This window comes from Nyctereutes procyonoides, unplaced genomic scaffold (genome assembly GCF_905146905.1).
Source record: "Nyctereutes procyonoides isolate TBG_1078 unplaced genomic scaffold, NYPRO_anot_genome, whole genome shotgun sequence".
In the NCBI taxonomy this organism is placed as follows: Eukaryota; Metazoa; Chordata; class Mammalia; order Carnivora; family Canidae; genus Nyctereutes; species Nyctereutes procyonoides.
The window spans coordinates 20,976,402-20,997,779 of NW_026575132.1; the positions used below are offsets into that span (position 1 = coordinate 20,976,402).

The 21,378-nt window shown below is 33.4% G+C and overlaps 1 protein-coding gene across 1 annotated transcript in view; it reads left to right on the top strand.

Moving 5' to 3' along the window:
* Positions 1 to 21,378, top strand: part of SPAG16 (sperm associated antigen 16) — a 925,123-nt gene that overhangs the window by 128,443 nt on the left and 775,302 nt on the right. The window contains exon 10 of the mRNA XM_055345436.1: positions 14,888 to 15,015. Coding sequence (XP_055201411.1) covers positions 14,888 to 15,015 — 128 coding nt within the window. The remainder of the gene's footprint in view (positions 1 to 14,887; positions 15,016 to 21,378) is intronic.

Genomic DNA, 21,378 nt, shown 5'->3' on the forward strand with positions numbered 1-21,378 from the left:
CTTCTTTAAAGATTTTATCTTTATCCTTGATTTTCAATATAAAGTTATATTCTGAAATACATACATATGGTTTTCTTTTCTTGATGTTGTTTATCAGTTTGGAAAATTATCAGCCATTATTTCGTCAAATATTGCTTCCTCACCATTTTTTCTCTATTCTTATCTGGGATGATATTTTACACTTCTGTAGATATTTTTTTCCTTTTCTTTTCTTCTTCTTTTTCTGTATATGTAATGTCTTCCTATGTCAGCCAGATTATTTCCTTTAGATAAGTTTTCCAGGTCACAAATTAACACCTGTGACTGATTTTTCCATCATCTGCATTCCTTGTGGGTGAGTTCATAATATTCAGCATTTCTTTGGGATTTTGGTCACATTGTTTTGAGTTTTATATGCCTGTTTTTGTTTATTTGCCTAGTTTTTGCTTTTTGAGCATCAAATAATATTTCTTTTAAAAAAGTCTGATTTGAGGCATGAGAATGATACTATCTTTTTCCAAAGTGTATTTATGCTGACATCTTACAGGTAGCCGTGCTGGAAACACTATCAATTGCATTATTACCTTATTCCAACTAGTGATTGAAGTAATTCTAAGTTTAGCTTTAATCTTTGGAATGTCAAGTCTATTTCTAATTTCCTCTTATTCCTCAGTTTCAATCTAAAGCCTGGATTATTTACCAAATCCCATACTTAGGGCTCTCAGGTATGGTTTGGTCCTTTTTGTCTCAGTCTTTTGGCCTTCTCTAGCAAAATTATCTGAAGCCAAAGCTTCAGGAGGAAACAAATTCCTAATGCCAGGCTGACCTACATGTGTGTCTCTCTTCTCTTAGAGCTTGACTCCATTATTCTTCACTACACGGTTAAAATATCTGATGCTTTCAAATACATTTTAATGGGAGGCTTATTTCACATAACCTCATTCATCGTTACTGGAACTCTCTTCTGCTCTGAGGAGAAATATTTATAAGCTTAAATTTTTATGTTTATACACAGAATATACTACTTATTGAATAATTTAAAATAGAATATTTTCATTGAAATATGTGATATAATTCTTAGAATATATTTTCCCCAGAAGTTTCAGTGTCTCCAGTGTCTATAAAAGTTATTCTCTGTTCTTCCTGTTTTTTCATGGTCTTGTCATTATCCTTCCAGCCTTTCCATTCTTACCTACTTATACCTTCCATTTATTTGTTTTCACCTGCATTTGGATTTCTCATTACTGTACTCTGTCTCTAAAAATACCTGTAGAACTAGATTTTGATTTTCTAAAAGCAAAAATTCTATTTTAGATTAAGGCATGTTTTTTTGCTACTATCTTATTCAAATGCCATTTTCTGTCTACAAGGCTGTAATTTCCTTCAGCTTGAAATTAACTGGTCTGTATTCCTAAAACAAGCCTAATTATCGTGTCGGATAGATCCATATCAGGAATCCTGTTCCTTCCTAGTTGTCTCACTATGCTGAAATTCATCTGGCTGTAGATAAGTGTGCTTCACACCCTTGCATGTGCCTGCTAATGTTGCAGGGACACTCAAACAGGAGTAAAACAACTTTTGGCAAAATGATTAAGCTAATTTTGACCAGAAGACATTTGCAATCATTATAGCACAGATTATCTTGAGTTACTGCTACCAAATCTTCAACTTCATTATGAATGCATAGTAAATTTGGCATATGTTTATATAGCTAGAAGTCAAAAGGTAGAAGTTACATCAGAATCTCTGAAAGGTATTACTAAAATATAAATGTATAATGGCTTAAAATCATATTAACATAGTGTTACTGTTGGTCACTGTAAATCAGTAGATGCATTTTTTAGAGTCACTAAATCTTTAACCCTTGTTATCATGCCAGGTGCAAAAATGATTAATGTCTGTAGCTAGTCTCATATAGGATTTACCACCTAGTGACTGAATTAGGAAAATAAAATTCCTAGGTAAGTCCATGTACAACAATATAAATTATAAAGTTATTTTTATATCATTTGTACCATGGAGAAATATATTGGCTCTATTCCATGAATGAGATCTGAACAATACACCGACTTTTGAAGGCCATTTGTTCACTAAATAGACATTTACAGAGTGTCTGTTATGTGTAAGATTCTATGCCAGAGAGACAAAAGTGAATCATTTGCCATACTTGTCTTCTAATACCTCATAGATGAATGGAAGGACTGTGCAGTGACAAAATTGCAATATTATCTAATAGGTACATATTTATGTTGATAACAGGGACAGCACATGCAATGTGACATGGCTGTATATTTGGAAAAGCAATAGAAGGTGAAATTGGTTGGGGAGGCAGGCAGGGATTATCCCCACAGATGCCTTGTATCAAAGGAGTTGAAATTCTACTCTGTGGACAGTAGGGAGTCATTTGATTGTAATACATAGAGAATGGTATATGATTTTATATGCCTTTTAGTAATACCATTTTGTGTGCGGGCTTCCTTCAGCTGAGAGACAACTGCAAGAACTCCTCTGGACAGTGATAGAGACTTATACTAAGAAAGGAGCAAGATAATATGAAAGCAGGAATGAATTTTTAAAATTTGGTTCGAGAAATACAAGAATGATGCCAGATTTCAGGCTTACAAGTGAAAAGTATTGTCATTAATCATGATCATGAATTCAAAAGTAAAACCAATTTAAGTGAAATAAGTAAAAAATGTTTAGGGCTAGACAGTGAGGCATCTGTATAACATCAGCAAATACATTATGGTAATCCTCAAGTATGGATAAAATTGCTACAGAATTAGATATGGAATGAGAAAAGAAAAGGGCAGTATAGACTTTGGAGAAACTTCGTGCTTAAAGGGCATGTCTACATATGCAGCCTTCTGATGACTAAACTCAGTAGTGCCTTCAGAGACCAGAGTAATTCATGACTGATATTAGATCATCTGTCATTAACGAGGCTTTAGTAAAAGTTGAAAAATGTTAAAAACTTTAGATTCTGATTGTTAAAGTGTTGATAGTGAGATCTATAACAAATGAAAAAGAGGCAAAAGCATTCTATTGTGAAAGTTTTAACAGATCAACTTGTTATCCCGTGGTTTCCAAGACCACTTCTAAAGAATTGATAGACTTTGGGGATGGCATATGGAATTCCTACAGTCAAAAGCAGAATTTTGCATCAAGCAATGTATACAACTGTGCAGCTAGTATATGGAATTAATTTCAGCAGGACAGTTTATGTTCAGTCATTTATAATTGACACCCATAGCCATAAAAGAGCCTCAGAACAATTCCCAGAAATTGACTGGCATCCCATTCTAGGCCTTTCTTGGAAAGTGGATATAAAATAAAACCCAGATTATATGTGGGGGAGAAAACTTGTTGGGTGGGGTTTATGTATCAGCAGTTTTATAAAGATTAAAGAAAACCAAATGAGAACACTTTTTATTTTGAAGTTAGCTCCTGTCAAGATACCCTGACTCTAATAAGCAAACCATTTGAGCTATTTTGTTGTTTAAAGTCTAGCCATATGGCAAAATAAATCACTAGCTATGTCAATGCAATGATACATGTGAAATTACTTTGTAAACTCTATAATATCATAATAATGAGTACTGTTTTCACTGACAGAAAGTAGCAGCAGCATGACTTGTTTGGGGCTGTGAACATGAAAGTGATGGTAGCTAGTATTTATAAAAGTATTTACTCCCTTGTCTCTACCCCCAAGAATCACCATTCACTGGCAATAGTTTCTCTTCAGATACCTGTAAGCTCCTTGAGATCAGGGACTATATCCCATGTCCCTGTATCCCCATGCATCTAACACACCATTTTTGCAGTAATACATTTTTTCTGAATGAATTAATAGAAACTATTTGACAGTTTTAAAAGTTTTGCTTGATTTCTATTCTGTACATGGAGGGGGAGAGCTTTTTTTAGGAAGAATTCATTTGATTATTATTACCCACTCATTTTCTGAATACTCTTAGGAAACTTTATTTATACCAATAGTTTTAAGTAATTGCAACTAAATTTTTTTAAATAAGTTATAAATCAGGGATAACGATAGAAGATTGCAGTTCATGTATGTATTTTTGTTTGGCCTTCCCAATATTGACATTTCTTAGGATTAAATAGACATTATATAAATTAGTTACCACATTTATAATTCATTCTAATTCACCTAAAAGTGTGTTCTTCTCCTTTCTTCTTTCCAACCACATTGGCCTCCTTTTTGTTGGAACATGCCATGTTCACCCCCTCCTTTGAGTCCTTGAACTGGCTTTTTCTTCTGCCTGGAATGCTCTCCTCCCAGATAGTTTCACTATTGACTCCATCACTGCCTTCAGCTCTATGCTTAGATTGTCACCTAGGCTTACTCAGACCACTTAATGTAAAATCTCACAACCACCTGCCAAAACAAACTCCCTTCCCACTCAATATTCCTCCAGTCTCTTTTCCTCTTCTCTTTTTCTCTCTTCATAGCAGTTTTTATATTCTAAGATTTTATGTGATCTATTTATTGTTTATGTCTCCCCAATATATTGAAAACTTCATATGGGATACAAAGTTTGTTTTTCTGTTTGCTTACTAATGTTTTTCAGGTAGTTGGAATACTGCCTGGTAAATTAGGATTATCAGTACAAGTTTGGTGAATGACTAAATGGAAAACCCAAATATCTGGATCTTTTTTTTTTTTAAAAAAGTACTATCTTCTACTATTGGGATTACATTCATACTGCATTCCTTCTAGTGTTTGGAACTTAGTGGCAATGGTGGTTCACATAAAATATATATGCATTCCTCAGAGTCCACAGTAATCACCAGCCCAATTGTCTTCCTAGTATTGAGACTGAAATGCATTGAAATTAATCTTCATACTTCTCTTTTTTCTTATAGTAGGGTTAAAAGTTGATTATATCTTTAACCAAAGAGGAGACAGAATCAGTGAAGAGCAAAAAAGTTATATGTTTACTGAAAGAGAGGAAGGGAGAGTATGTTTGTACGTTAAGTGAGGAATTTGTGTATTAAATGTATGAAATAAATCTTTTGATGCCCACCAAATTAATTCATTTGAATTATCTTCTTGATGCCTGGTTTTTGAATTCTGATCCTACTCTACATAGTCACAACTGCAACTTTATTTAAAATTCGAAGATAAACACTGGGTGTTATATGTTTACAATTTGAATTTAAATTAGAAAAATGTGGGATGCCTAGGTGGCTCAGTGGTTGAGTACCTCCCTTTGGCCCACGGCACGATCCTGGAGTCCTGGGATCGAGTCCTGCATCAGGCTCCCTGCATGAGGCCTGCTTCTTTCTCTGCCTGTGTCTCTGCCCCTCTCTCTCTCTGTCTCTCATAAATAAATAAATAAAACCTTTAATAAATAAATAAATTAATGTAAAAATTACAAATATAAGAAGAATCATTGAAACATATTAACAAAAAGAACATAAATATTATGGAAGATAATATGAATTATAAGAACGTTGAGTAATTAAGTGGAGGTTATTTTACTGTGGGACCTCATAATGTTATGTCACCAAACCACAAGCAGATTATCCACGTAGAAAACTTAAGACAGCTAAAATAATATCACTTTAGGCACAGGCTTGCATTTATACCTTGACATGTAAAACAAGCCAATGCCAATCAGGGAAGAAGTATTAGATATGCCTCCTTAGCTGCTAATGCAAATAACTTTAGCTTACTAAAATAAAATTTTGCATTGCCTTTGAGGAATGGAAGCAGATAAAACTAGTGAGGAGAGATGTCAATAATTATCCACACTTTCTATCCACAAAACTAATCAGAAAACTTCTTTTTTTTAATCAGAAAACTCTTGACATTTACTCAGAGTAATGCCATTAGCCCAATAGGTGAGAGTATGATTTAGTCATTTTTTGAAAACAGAGCCACCATGTTCGAAAGTTCCTCCACTTATTGATATTTGCGTAAAGCATTGTCTAGTGCTGCTTCAGTATCTGGCACTGTCAGATGGTCACTTGTGTCATCGTTATGGTGCACTTTTCTTAACCTTCATGGCTTTGTGCTACCTGTATCTCCATTTCCCTTACCCTCCTTTTGAATATTTTTGAGTTTGCAACACTTTTATATAATTGTAATAGTGTTAAACAAAGGTTATAATTTATTGTTTAGGAATATTTTACATGTAATATATTATTGATGCTTTTCAGGTATTTGCATTACTGCATAACAAGCTTTATAAAAATGAAAAATTAGATGACAATATTTTTTTATTAAATTATAATGATTAATTTAACAACATTAAAGTCAGGATAAGATAGCTAAGCTAAGTGTTGCAATTTCAATTACAAAAATGCACACTTATTCTTCATTTTGGAAGGCCGCCAACTAGAGAATATATTAGGCAGTGAATGGAACTAGACAAGTCATCCAATTCAGCAATTTCTAACTGGTCAGATATATCTTCAGGCAAATTTAACCTTTATAAGACTTATTCTTCGTTTCTGCTTTATAGAGATTACACAATTGTTTATTTTAAATGAAAATTATAGTGAAAGGGATATAATCTAAAAGTCATTGAAATTTCCATGTCTATCAATTTTAGTTTACATGAGGCTAAGTGAAGGGAATTAATAAGGGCTTAGAAATTCTTCATTTTCAAATAAAACTGTTAGTGGAGAATTATCTTACTTTACAAACCTAAATAGATTATGTTCTTACTGGCAAATGTCCAATTCATTAATTTTTGTCATCTTTCAATTAACTGCTATTTTTTGTGTCAAATAGAATTTAAAAAGATGTTATAACTATTTTCTTATAATAATAAACTGACCTGTTTTAAAACTATTGGGAAAATAAGAAACTATATTTTAATAGCTACATATAAGCAATAACTATATACTGTATGAATGACCCCATCACCTCCTTGAATCCTGCTTGGAATTTGATTAGCATCTTTTTTTAGGCTTTTGGGGACTATGGGAGTTACCAGGGTGGCTTCCAGAGAAATAGAAGGATAAGAGCCCAGCTGTGTTTGAAAACACAGAAATGAATACAAAATAAAAAAGCATAAAGACTTCGCTACTATTAGTATTCTGACACATTTTCTTCTAGTTGTACATTTATATGTATTGATACTCATATGCTCTCTAAATTACATGGATACTTTTCTATGTCTATCCATACTCTTTGTGAATACAATTTTTAACTACATAGTATCCTGTCACCTGGATGCTTGGTATTCTGCAGTTCATATTTATTAGAGGTTAGGTGTTTTAAGTGCTTCATTATATTAAATAATGGTTCATAGATATCTTCATGTATTTATCCTAGCACATTGGTTTGAATATTTTCTTAGAATATATTTTTAGAAATAGACTTAGTGGTAAAAGGTATTTGGTCATTTTTAAATTATGTTTAATACACATGGCCAAATTTCTTGAACCTACTTTCAGTATATGAGAATAACTGCACCAATGCAGTAATCTTATTTAAAATATATAATTTACCAATTTGCAAATGAATAACACCTCATTTGTTATTTTAATTAATTAGTATTTAATTATTAGTGAGACTGAAATCTTTTTACATGTTTACTGATTACTTTTTGGGAGACATGTGTATCCATAATTTCTAGCCATTTTTCTTCAAAATAGTTTAGTTTTTATAATTGATTTTAAATATAAAAATTAAAACATATAGAAATTTAAAAAACTACTTAATCAAATATAACTATCTTTTACTTCACAGTTTTTTCCTTAATATTATGCTTAGAAAGGGCTTCCGTATTCCCAGAACATATAAACATTACTTGTATGTCCTTTCTGTGGATTTTATGGCTTCTTTTTTTGTTTTTTTTTTAAACATTGAACTGTATAGTCCATCTGGAATTAATTTGGGAGCAGGATAAGAGACAGTGTTCTATATTTTCTTCTCAAATTGTTAAAACTAGTTTTCACAGCAAGTTTTATTGCATAATTCATTTTGAGTCTTCTCTGGAGACTTGGTCATCAAAAAACGTAGACTTACCCTCAAAGGAAGCCAACAATGTGGGAATCTCACCAGAGATAATGACCTGCATTGAAAACTACCATACTTGTGGGAAGAAGGTCCTAATACAGAACTTTATTGGCATAGTTAAGATAATGTTCTTAATAGTGTTCATAATAGACTTAGTTATGGTATTTGGGGGCCTATAAGCAGATTAGAAACAGCAGGAAAAGGAGATTAAGAAAAGGGCAGGAATTACTGTAATTATTATAGCTATATGACAGAAAACTAAAAAGTAGGCAAAGTTGTATTACTCAGTGGTAGTGTTCATAATGATTACCATGCTATTAAGAAGAAAAGATGACATGATATTTACACTGTTCTAATTTGATATGGGTCCAAGTAAAGAACTTAGTGATAACTTTAGCATACATTAAAACTGTTTTGCTTGATAGAGTAGAAACTTTAAAAAATAATTAGAAACATAGGATATTAGTTCAAAAATGTTTAAGTACATGTGAAAACAGCATTTTACAGGTATAATCCTCTGCTCTACAACCTAAGGCCACAATAATACAAACAAATATAAAGGTCAGGAAATTGAACAAATCCCTGAGTAAGGAAGGTTTTCCTTGACTAACTTCTATTTTCATACTTAAACTGTGAATATCAATTAGCTCAATGAGGTCTTGCTGATAATGTCAGCTGTCAGTCATTACTAGATGGTGATGTGTGACGTTTGTCAGCAGGCATGGACTACTTGAGTGATAAATGAAATAACGAGGGCACAGAAGCCTGAACAAAACTTCATTTCTCACAAATGCCTCTCCACATGGGGATTCTAAACGAGAAAAAATACATTAGAATCTGTTCTAATGTGGTGTTTATTTAATACTGTGTCTATCTTAAAACATTCATCTTTTACCTTTAAATTTTTTTAAGATATTTATTTAATATATTTTTTTAAATTTTTATTTATTTATGATAGTCACACAGATAGAGAGAGAAGCAGAGACACAGGCAGAGGGAGCAGCAGGCTCCATGCACCGGGAGCCCGATGTGGGATTTGATCCCGGGTCTCCAGGATCACGCCCTGGGCCAAAGGCAGGCGCTAAACGCTGCGCCACCCAGGGATCCCAAGATTTTTATTTATTTATTCATGAGAGACAGAGAGAGAGAGAGAGAGAGAGAGAGAGAGAGAGAGAGAGAGAGAAGTTCCATGTGGGGAGCTTGATGTGGGACTCGATCCTGGGTCTCCAGGATCTGGCCCTGGGCTGACGGCAGTGCTAAACTGCTGAGCCACCCGGGCTGCTCTTACCTTTACATTTTTTAAAAAATTAATTTAAACAGTAAAGAAAGATATAATATTAAAAGTAAATGATTCTCTTCCCTTTGTTCTGACCTCCATTTATTACATCTATTCGTGACCACTGTTCAGTTTCTCTCAAATGTTTTATACATACATTAGTGCTTACCTATGTAGATTCTTTTTATTTAATAAAAATGAGATGGTTTTATTTATATGATATGTACATTTCTTTTATAAGTTAATAATCTATCATAGAGCTAATTCTCTATAAATACATATATAAATTTAGAGTGGTAGTCAAAATATTTAACAACCATTATAACATGGGCACTGACCAATCAGAATGGATGCTGGATGTGGAATGGGTGAAAGGTCCTGGAGGCCCAGTTGTGTTAGGAATTTAATAATTAGAACATGATGGTGATTAAGTTGGGGGCAAGGGTTAGTATCCAAAGAAGTAGCTAGGGTTGGTGGGGGGAGAAGAACATGGAGGACATGTTCAGGGTATCAGTTGTATCCAAGTAGTATGGATATCTTTCCGTATTTTAACAATCAGCAGGACCATACTGGTGCACTAGGGTTATACCAATCCTGCAAGTACCTCATTCTGTTTTATGTAGTATACAAGAATAGCACTATAATTAAAAATAATATATTAAATCAGTATACCGATGTACAACTAGGGTGTTTTAAATACCTAATATTGTAAAAAATGCTGCAGATCAGAAAACAAAAGCATTAACAACAAAAATAAATTTTAAAAAGAAAAAAGAAAACTTTCATTTGTAATTTAGTAAAACTATGTGAGGATCTCCATAAGGTCAATGCCTAGCTGTGGAACTGACAACTCAATTTTTATTTCAGTGGATATTTCTAATTTGCCCTTTGAAAAAGTTAAATTAGTTTGTATTCACCCCCAAGTGAGAGTCTTTTTCCAATCCTTGGACAATAGTTGACATAATTATCTTGTTAAAACTTGTTTTTATTCAGCTTGATAATTGAATGATTAAAAAAATACTCCATTTTTGTGTATTCATTTTATATAGGGAAAATCATTAGATTTTGGAGTCTCTTAGATTTGTTGTTTGGATTTGGATAAATTACTATGAGTTTGTTTTCTCAACTGTAAAATGGAGGTAGTATAAACTTCAAAGTAATTTGGTTTGACTTATTATTTCAGATTAATTTTAGAATAATTTTCTAAGTTTTCTCAAAATTCACACTGAAGTTTTTATTTGAATTAAATTAAATATTTAAATTAAACTTTTTAAGAAGTTTGCCAACACAATTTTTATCTGAGTCCATGGAATATCTATATTAAATCATATCCTGCTTTGTGTCTCTGAATAAAGTGTACTTTTATTTCTTTAGACCCAGTACCTTTCTTATTAGTGTTCTATTAGGTATTTTATGTCTTGTTGCTAGATTTAATGGAATATTTTTCTTTTATATCTTCTGTTCATTCATTGCATATATGAAACTTACTAAATTTTATAATTTATACTACCTTCATAGTACTATGGCCTTATTACTGTTCCTTTACCCTGTTGGCTTCTGCCTGCTTATCTATATCTATCACCATCATTTGTCAAGATAATGATATCTGCAATTAGTGATATTGATTGCGTATCTACTTCATTCCAATAGATTCATTGCTTATTTTTTCATTTTATTATCTTCTGCATATTTCTATTCTTGCTTTTCTCAGTGATGTAGTTTTTCATTTATGCTGTTCCTTTGTGAGACTGTGAAGCCTTCAATGGAAGGAGTGGATTCCACTTGTGTTTTTGATCTGGTAACTAACATGGTACCTGATACAGAACAAACATTCAAATGTTGAGTGAATAATCTTGAACTTCAGGTTCAAAACTGGCAATTCCCTTGAATGTCACATCAATGGAAAGCAAAGAACAAGATAGAGAAGCAGATATGGGTTGAATGGCATAGACACAGGGCCTGGAAGACACATAGGTATGCAAGAGATTCCTGTGGAAGGAGACCAAGTAGATAGTTTGGCTTCCTAATCAGGATAGATTCAGAAGATGCCTAACTGATACATCACTGAAATACTAAGAGTTACCCATCAGGTTTTTCATCCTTTGAACATAAGCAATAAAACTATATTTGATTCCTACTGGCTGACCAGTAAGTTCCTTTTATTATTGATCCTGGGACAAACAGAGATAATCAATAATTAAGTCCATGTGGGATTGGGATTCTGACAGGTGGGATCAAACTAAAATCTGCCTTAATCAATATCCCAGGAGAATATTAAACCTGAAATTTGAGTTCTCAAGATAAAATATTTTATAATAAATAAATAGATTGATATAATTCATAATGAATTTACTAACTGGTTGAAATTAATGTGTGCCACTAATTGCAGCAGTAATAAAAATATCCCCAGAAATAGCTAATGACTATTAGGGATTTATTAGGTGCTAAGCATGTGATTACCACTTTAAAGAGATTATCTCCCTTAATCCTCAGAGCAGCCTTTTAATCAGGTGTGATTTTGGTTGTATTTTACAGATGGGAGAATGCATCCTAAAAAGTTTGTTAAGCAGCTTGACTAAAGTCACATACTCTTGTATGTGGTGGAACTCAGTCGCTAGGGACAGCCACGATTTTCAACCCTGACTTTTATTTCACGTGGGGAACTTTAAAATAAATACCAATGTTAGAGCCTTACCTTGGGAAATTATTACCTAATTGATCTGAGGAGAGATCCAGTGATACTGGTGTTTTTAAAAACTGCCTGATGATTTCAACAAGTAGGCAGAGTAAAGGACGACTGACCTATCAAAGCATATTACTGAGAGCTTAGCTTTGCCCTCCAGTTGTACCTTGTCAATACAGAGAAATGATAGTGATATGTAGCTTGAAAGAATAGTTTTAAAATTTATTTTACTCCCTCTATTGTCGATGCACAGTCCTTATTTATGTATCCTGCATTTGCCTCACCGACCTGCCTGCTCATTTATTTGCTTTTGTTTCCTGGAATAGTTCAGTATACATGCTGGGCGATAGGAGGAGTCTTACATTTTGCCTCTGCAAGTGCATTTATGTTTAGATAGGATTGCTGTTTCTAGGCTTTCACTGCTCTTATAAATCTTCCTTTAAATAGTTGTTCAGGTATTATTATAATTTCCGGTATTCTTCCCAGCTACACCAAAGAGGCTGTTGCTGATTTGGTTTTATTAAGCCTAGTTGATTGGGTTTTATTAAATGTCTCATTGTTTTAGTTTTATATAATGATTGGCTTAATAGTGCTTGTAAAAATTGCTGTAGATAATAAGTTTATGGTTCTAGATTTTTCCATGTAGTTAAAAAAATTATATAAGGCTGGATTCTGATTCACCTTGCTATATTTTCCAGCATAATGGTTTACCGTCCCTCCATTTCCAACCCAAGCAACATTATTAAAGTGAATTATCACAACAATAGTAAAATGGACAAAAGGCATAAACCTACATTTCAAAAAAAGGAAGTAAAAAAAGAAAAAAGAAACACAAAGATTAAACCTAATCAATTAATTTAAGGAATGTCAATATTATAGTTTTTTATATGAATTAGCAACAATTTTTCCTAAGCCTTTTTCCTTATAGATATGATTTACATGCTTATTATTTTTATTGTCTATGGTGTCCTGCTAGAATGAAGTCTTCACAGGGAAGGGAATTTTGTCTATTTTGTTCAAGGACATAAGAGTTAAAACCAGTGCCTCTCATGAAATAGACATTTAATAACTATTAGTCAAAGAAATAGTTTACTGAATGTATTCTTTTATTCTACTTATTTTTTTTGTTTCGAGGTTTTATTTAAATTCTAGTTAATTAACATATAGTATAATATTGGCTTCAGGAGCAGAATTTCGTGATTTATCACTTATATACAACACCCAGTGCTCATCACAAGTGCTCCCCTTAACACCCATTACCCATTTATTCCATCCCTGAATGTATTATTTTAAATCTAAGTGTGTGTATGTATGTGTATATAGCATTAACAAAATTGTGGTAAATTGCACACAGTATTATATGACAGGCAGTATAGAAATTCATATAACATTTCTGAAGAGCAATCTGTGAAGAGGTATCATGTTTTTTGTTAAATATTTTCAAATAATTTACACTTTTATTTTTAAAAGATTTTATTTATTTGAGAGAGAGCGCGCACAAGCAAGAGGGAGGGACAGAGGGAGAAGAAGCAGATTCCCTGCTGAGCAGGAAACGGGACTCTAAGCTCCATTCCAGGACCCTGGGATCATGACCTGGGCAGAAGGCAGATGCTTACCTGACTGAGCCAACCAGGCGCCCTCTTTACACTTTTAGACCTGTGTTTTAAGGATTTAATCAGTGAGGTGCCGATCTATAAACAGAAAAGTCTGTTCATAGTATTGATAATTATAAGGAAAACAAATATAGCTGAATGTTAAATAAAATATGATTTTTATTCTTTCAAAATAGACTAAAGTGAAAGTATAGTGATATAATGTAAACTGAAAAATGAAGGGTGGGTAATAGAATATGGTCTCAACTTTGTAAAAATTGATAGACAAATTATTACATCAAAGTGCTAATAGTAATTATATGTGTGGTGAAAATAAGATTTCTTTTAATTTTTTCTTTGTAGCATATGGAATACATGATATTTCTATATAAACATGTATTTCTTAATCAGAAAAATACTTCATTCATAAAAATTGGTTTTATCATTTTCCAATTCTAATATAACCTTCACAAGGGCAAGACTTTTCATCTGTTTTGTTCACTGGTGGGTTCCCCATGCCTAGAATAATGTTTGGGATAAAGTAACACTTATAAATATTTTTGAATAAATGAATGAATACACAAATGACATACCTCCCTCTCTAAAGGTAATTTTAAGGCTTTAAGTATAAGTGGATTGATTACTTCCTTTTTTTTTGTAGAGTTGAGCAATTAATCCATCTGTTGTTAAATGTTAATTAAGTGCCTGTTTATAACATATCTTTCTTCCACTGAGAGGCTACTTTCTCCTGGATTATAAACATGATCTTTGATCTCCAGTTTCAGTTGCTTGACAGACATGGATTCTAATGTATGTGAGATTTAAAATGATTATGACAAAAAAAATAAAATGATTATGACAGAAATGTTTTACCTTTAGTAAGTGCTTTTAAATTAGCCCTGTGTCCTGAGGCTTAAGAAGAAAATCATAATTAATCCAATAATTTATATTATTCTGTTTCCCATGGGAAGTGTTTTTGATTCATCATGTAGAGAGGACAAAAGTATAAGAATAATCACGGATTTTACTGACATTACTTTTGGGGATGGGAACTTATTGAAAAAGAACAATCGACCAATAATATAAGACAATACTGTATTGTGCTTCATTTATAATTTATTAGGGAATGTTTTTAAATAATTTTCCATGTAAACTTATGCAAATAGGTACTTGCCTTATTTGACATTTTATCTTTTTGGCATGTTTTCTCAAGACCAAAATAGGAAGTGAAGGACTTAAGGTAACTCCTAAGGGAACATAATAGTAATATTTATGTTGTAATTTAAGATTAAATAAGATGGTATCAATGTGTACAGTAATATGGCCATTTTACACATATCTCTTGCTTTTTATTTTTCCTCCAGGATTCAGAATTTCCCACAGATATGCAACCGAATCCAAACCTGTATTTACATAAAGAAAATATTTGTCCAGCAAAATTTGACTACAAGCTGAATAGCATTTTTAGACTTCATGAACTTCCAGTGAGCTGGTAGGATTCTTGATGTTTTATTAATGCTTTTGAGATTTTATTGTCATGTCTAAATTGTGTTGCTCTTATAGCCATTCATGGTTGGAGTGGTTTGCTCTTAGCCTGTCTCCAAATTGCTACTCATAATAGCAAAAGAAACTGCATATAGCTACTGCAAGAATCTTAAAACTAATTGGTTTCAGCACTTGGTGGCAGTGCAGACTAAGTGCACTATTGTGCATATTTATTGTAGAGGTTGTAGTTCAGGCTTAAAATGAAGCATAAATCTTTTCTAGAGAGGTTTGTATGATTTCTCTTATTAAAGATAATATCTCAGCAACTATGCATTTCATTTGATAATTTTACTTACAATTTTACCAATGTATGTTTTTTCCTCATTAACAAATCATTTATTTTGTTTGTCTTGAGGATTATAGTATCATGAGGCACAATCACATCAGTTTAAAGACAAAACTTATTACTTGGTATTTGTTAAAATGCATTATTTTATGAATCTGCCTATTTATATTAATATGAAACTTAAGTCTTATAAAATTTATGCTATTATTCAGTTTTCAAGAAAAATATTAATATAGACAATCATATGGTATAGTATTCCATCTGTGTATATTAAAATTTTAATAAGTGGTCATCTTTTATATATGATCATGGATATATCATTTTGATTATGATGTAAGTAATATTATTTTCTTACATTTGTTCATATATTCCCAAGCTTATGTCATCAATATTCAAAAAATTTTAGATTTATAAAAAATATGTGGCAACATAATGTAATTGCTCCTATTGTACTTAATGAGGACAGATGTCTCAGAATAAAATGTTAACCAACTCTAATAACTTTTTTTCCAACTCTAATAACTTATATACATTAATTAACCTGTGGTTTTCTTTTCATTTGCAAACTTTGCTTGTAATGACTGGATATGTTACTTATTTCTATACTTTATTTGTTTATTTCCATGTAGCAAGAATATTTATTGTCTGTGGTATCTTACTTAAGAGTACAGCAGATATGATCTTATCTGCTCTGATAAAAACCAGTAAGTTAATGAACCGAAAGGGTCTTTTGGTAAAGGAAGCCATAAAAATGACACATTCATACCTTAAGTATTCTATTTTGACTTAAAACAGTTCATTTGCATGCAGATGGCAGCCTTTTGATGTAAGGCCGTGGCATTTTCTTTGATTAAGTGATTGCGGATTGGAATTCTATGCCATATTTCTTGCATAAGCTATACCAATAATGTATCATTTACAGTTTCAATTTTGTGATTTCCTTAATCTGAAACAAGAACTTGAGACACTCGGAAGATGATCCTCTCATCTTTCTGTAGCATTAATTTAATTTTCATTGACAGCGGTTCTCCTTATCACACTCATACTGCATCACCTTGATTAATCTTTGATTACAATAGCAAGCACAACTGGGATATAAGGAGGGTTACTTACAAACTCCTTGGAACTGTGTAATCATGGACCTTAGCTGGTGGGGAGTACCCTGTGCTGGTCTACTTGGGTGTGTTCTGAGAGCTCTGAGCAGTCAAGGTACAATGAGCACAACTAATGTATTTTACAAAGAAAATAGGAAACGCTGGTCAATTCAGCAATTAAGTAGAGATTAAGGGAAAAACTTCTATTAAATGAAAATGAAGAGAAGATGAGGAAGGGGGTATGTTTAACTTTTAGTAAAAGTCAAACTCTGGATTTCAACTTAATTTATTTTCAGCCTTTGGAAAGACAGCTGCCCTGGTAACTAACTATTCCTGCAATCCAGGGAATAATTTCTCTGTCAGAATCTTCACTAGTTAGCCCATTAGGAGAGAAGATTCTAACATTATAAGTTAGGCAGTAAAAAAAAAAAAAGATATAAAAAAATCAATCACTAATAGAAAGAATAATCACTAATCTTCTAGAGTAACAAAACTCAAAGGAAGATTAAGCTGTGACTTTGGGACGACTTATTTACCTGAGCCTTTTCTTGCCTATCTTGCTCATTTCCAATTTGTCTCAGTTGCTACTTCCTTATACCACGGGTTCTTCATTGTCACATGCTTGTTTCTCCTCCCACTCTTATTTTACTTCTTTCTCTTTACTCTCATTCTATACTACATCCTGCACTAGCCATAATATAAAATTCAGTTGTAAATTCTCAATGTTGCTCAATTCCATATTCTCTGTTAATTTTAAAACCAAATTACTTCCTGACCCCACATACACACACAAAGGTTTGGTACTTTATGGTTTTTTTAATGTTTATTGATGCATGTATATATTTCTTTTAGGAATAAAGAAAAGGCTTTTTGTTTTATGAGTAACAATTTGTTTTTGTTTGTCAGTTACCATCAAGAGAAATTAAGTTCTTCTTGTGTTATATAGATTCCTTAACTTTATCAAAAAACCAATAATAATGATAATAAAAAAGTATCAATAATAAAAATAAGCATCTATAAATGCCAGAATTCTGCTTTATATACGCTATCTTTAACCCTTGTATTTCTCTAGGGTATTTAATATTTTCCCATTTCTCTCTCTCTCTCTGTTTCTCTCCCCTTCTCTGTCCCTCTCTGTCACATACACACATACGTACACTTACAAATGAGGCTCAGACATTTTGAGAGTCACAGAGAAAGAATTTGTATCAGATCTGGTTAACTCAAAAGCAAATCCCCAGTGAATAAGACATGCATTACTTTAAAGAAAAGTACTGAGGAAATAGTGTCTATTTTTACAATCAGGCATACAGATTTGGCAGTAACATACAACTATATAATGTATGAATTTGGCCAATATCCTTCCCCCCCTTTTAGTTGCTTTAAACTTAAATATTAAAATAATTAATTAGATTGTGTTTATATGCAGAATTTGTTAATTATATGTTCTTTCCTTGGAAAAACAGATTTATTAAAATGTATTTTTACTATGTTTTTCTAACAAGATCAAAATAAAATAAATGCATTTTAAATTCCAGATAATTAAAAAAAATTTTTTTTAAAAAGATTTTATTTCTTTATTCATAAGAGACAGAGAGAGAGAGAGAGAGAGAGAGAATGGCAGAGACAGAGGCAGAGGGAGAAGCAGGCTCCATGCAGGGAGCCCAATGTGGGACTCGATCCCTGGACTCCAGGATCATGCCCTGGGCTGAAGGCAGGTGCTAAACCACTGAGCCACCCAGGGATCCCCTAAAAATTCTTAATGTCTTACTAATTTGCATTTTTATAGAGTGAAATTTCATAGGTTGAAGAACCAGAAGGATTTTAAGTCAGATTAGGTAAGGGAGTTTTTAAACTCTGATTTAGATAGATATCTTTTTCCTAGTTTCAACAGGATGGTTCCTATCAGCATAGAAAATGTCCTTCAGTAACTCCCATTAGTTAAAAAATACTTTTTTTGTCTTGAGCCAACAACAACCCACCACACCTATGCTGTTTCCTCAGGAGCTACTCTGCTTATTTTTATCAAAAAAGTTTGGCTGAAGTGCTGATGAAACTAGCATCCTCTACATGTTCTTTCTGTTTTCCTGTTCGGTGGAATTTCCCTTCTTTCCTCTGCCCTTTCAGTCATTTGCTCTTTCAGTGCCCACCACCATTTGCCGCTCAAACATTTTCTTTACCTCTTAGGTCAGTCAGTACAACCTACCATGCCTGTTTTTCCCTTCCTGACTCCCATTATTAGTATGGTTCTGGTTTTCCTGCTGACTCTCAAGCTGTCCTGCTCAGCATCCTCAGGGGGCTGTTCCTCTTTTGCCAGACTTCTGGTTGATAGATTCTGTTTCCCTCCACTCCTTCCTGGCTCAGCCCTATTACTTTTTCTTCTCATTGCTACACTTCCCCAGGTGGCCTCTCCCATCCTCCAGCTATAAATACTCTCCATATGGTAATAATCCTCATGGTGATATCTCTATCATTGACTTCTCTCCTGAACTTGTGTATCTAAGAAATGTCTCCAAATTGTCATGCCTACAAAGAATTCTGTTTTTTTTTCCTGTCAGGAAACCTGGTCTTCTACTCTTCCTCATTTTTGTAAAAGCAAACTGTAAACTTCTGTGAATTTACTCAAGTTAAAGGCCTAGGAGTCATTGGGATTGCTAATTCTCTCACCCTGCACTTCCCAGCATTAAATCTACTAGTAAGTCTGATAGGCCTTCCTCCAGAATGCATTTACATTTTTCTATCTCTGACACTACTGCAAAAGTCTGCTAATTCACCCTACCTTACCCTGTAATAATTCACTCACTTCACAATAACCAAACAGATCTTTTAAAAATGTAAACCTGATCATTAGATTCCCTGCTTTAAATACAACATGTCTTCCCCGTTGTTTTAAAATAAAATCCAAACTTCATCCTGTGGCATACCAGGTTCTGCAAGTTGTCTCCTGCCTACCTCTCTCTGGCCACATGATCCCTCACACTCCCTGTCCAGTACCCTCTGCTACCTCAATCTTTCACTCTTTGCAAATATGCCACATTTAGTCCTGACCCAGGTCTTTATACTAACTCTTCCCTCTACCTGTGTTATTACATCTCTCATTTTTGCATGTCTGGTTTTCTCATCTCTAATATCTCAGTTCAAATATCACCTACCCAGAGAGGCATTTCTTGAAAAATGTAGCTTATACTTCTTTCTTCACTCCCCCAGTCATGCTTAATCCCATCATTCTACTTTATTTCCATCATGTTTCTCTGTAGGCATGCCATGCAGCATAAATTGTAAAGTATTTTATGAAAGTAAAAAAAAAGTTCATGAAATGTTAGTGTTTTTCTAGTTTATGTATAGCAGGGATGGACTAGATACTCACCAACCCAGTTTTCTCTTCCTTGGGCCCTGGAAGATTGTATCTCCCAGTCTTCTGAACTAAGCTAAGTTGTATGATACTGTTTCTGACAAAAACCAGTATACACCACTTCTAGAACCAACCCCTAAGGCTTCCATTGGTATTATTCTGTCTCCATCCTCATTTTCCTAAGCTAGAATTAAAGGACTTTGAAAGTGATGAGCCACATGCTAGAAGGAGCTTGTGTTCTTGAGTTATCTGTTGCTTGGTAAGTTCCCAACCTCCATCAAGCTTTGTCTGTGGTACTACTTTAATGCACTATATATCTGCAAAAATAGATGAGTTAGGCTACATAAGGTGAATGAAATAAAAATTTAAAAGCCTGGTAGTACTCTTATATTTACTCATTCATTCAAGAAACATTTCTTGAGCATTTGTCAGGCACTATTCTATTCTGGGCTATTGACTAAATACACAGAAATCTGCTCCTAGGAAGCTTATATTTGCTGTAAGGAACAAGGAATAAACCAATAATGAACACATCTATGCTTTGGTGTGGTTGATGGCCATCAGTGCTGGAGAAAAACAGCAGGACACAAGGAAATGGAGTGCAAGGTGGCTTCAGGTTTAAAGAGGGAATCCAGGGCTGTTCTGAGATTTCATAAAATAGGAACCTGAAATGGATGAGGAAGTGAGACATGAAGAGAACTAAGGATGAAAATTAGAGTTGGAGGAACAACAAATGCAAAACCCTTATAATGGGGAGCATGTCCAAAATATTCCAACAAGGAGACCAGGATAAACAGAGTAGGTGAGCTTAGAAAACAGGAGGAGAAAATGAAATTAGGTACTTGAGGACCAAAAGGGGTTTGAGTTAGGGGCCTTCTAGATTTTAGTAAAGAGGACATTGAATTTAATTCTGAGAATGCTGGAAAGCTATTGGAGGATTTTGAGAATTACTTGATTTGATCTACATAATAATAAGATCACTATGACTGCTGTGTGGAAATTAGACTGTCCTAAAGGGTTAAAGGTGGATAGAAGCTGGACAACTAGTTAGAAACTATTTCAGTAACCCAGGAGAGTTATGAAGATTTTCTGGGCTAGGATGACAATGGTGTAGAGGCTAAATGGTGGAAGATTTTTATTTTTTGATGAGAAAGTCATCAGGATTTTCTTATAGGCTAGATGTGGGGGTGAGAGAGGATTTTAGAGATGAGTTCAAGGTTTTTGGTCAGAGCCAATGAAGGTACAGTAGCCATTAATTTTTATGGGCAAAGCTAAGGGAAGGGAAATTTTAGAATCTGGAGCTGTGTATATTATGTTCGGGATGCCTATTAAACTTCCAAGCAGTTTTAGATTTGAATGAGGCCCCTTAAAGTGTGCTGTGAACATAATCATAACTGTGTGTATGACCTGGCAAGTGGTTAGGTTCATGTAAGTACTAGTTCATGCGCTTTCATGGAAGCCAACTCTAGAAATAAATAAATAAAGATAATAAATAAAGTAACTTTAAATGCCAAAAAAGGAGCATTTAGGAGTATCATTTTTTAACATGGATCAACATAAAGCTTAATTTCTCTGATT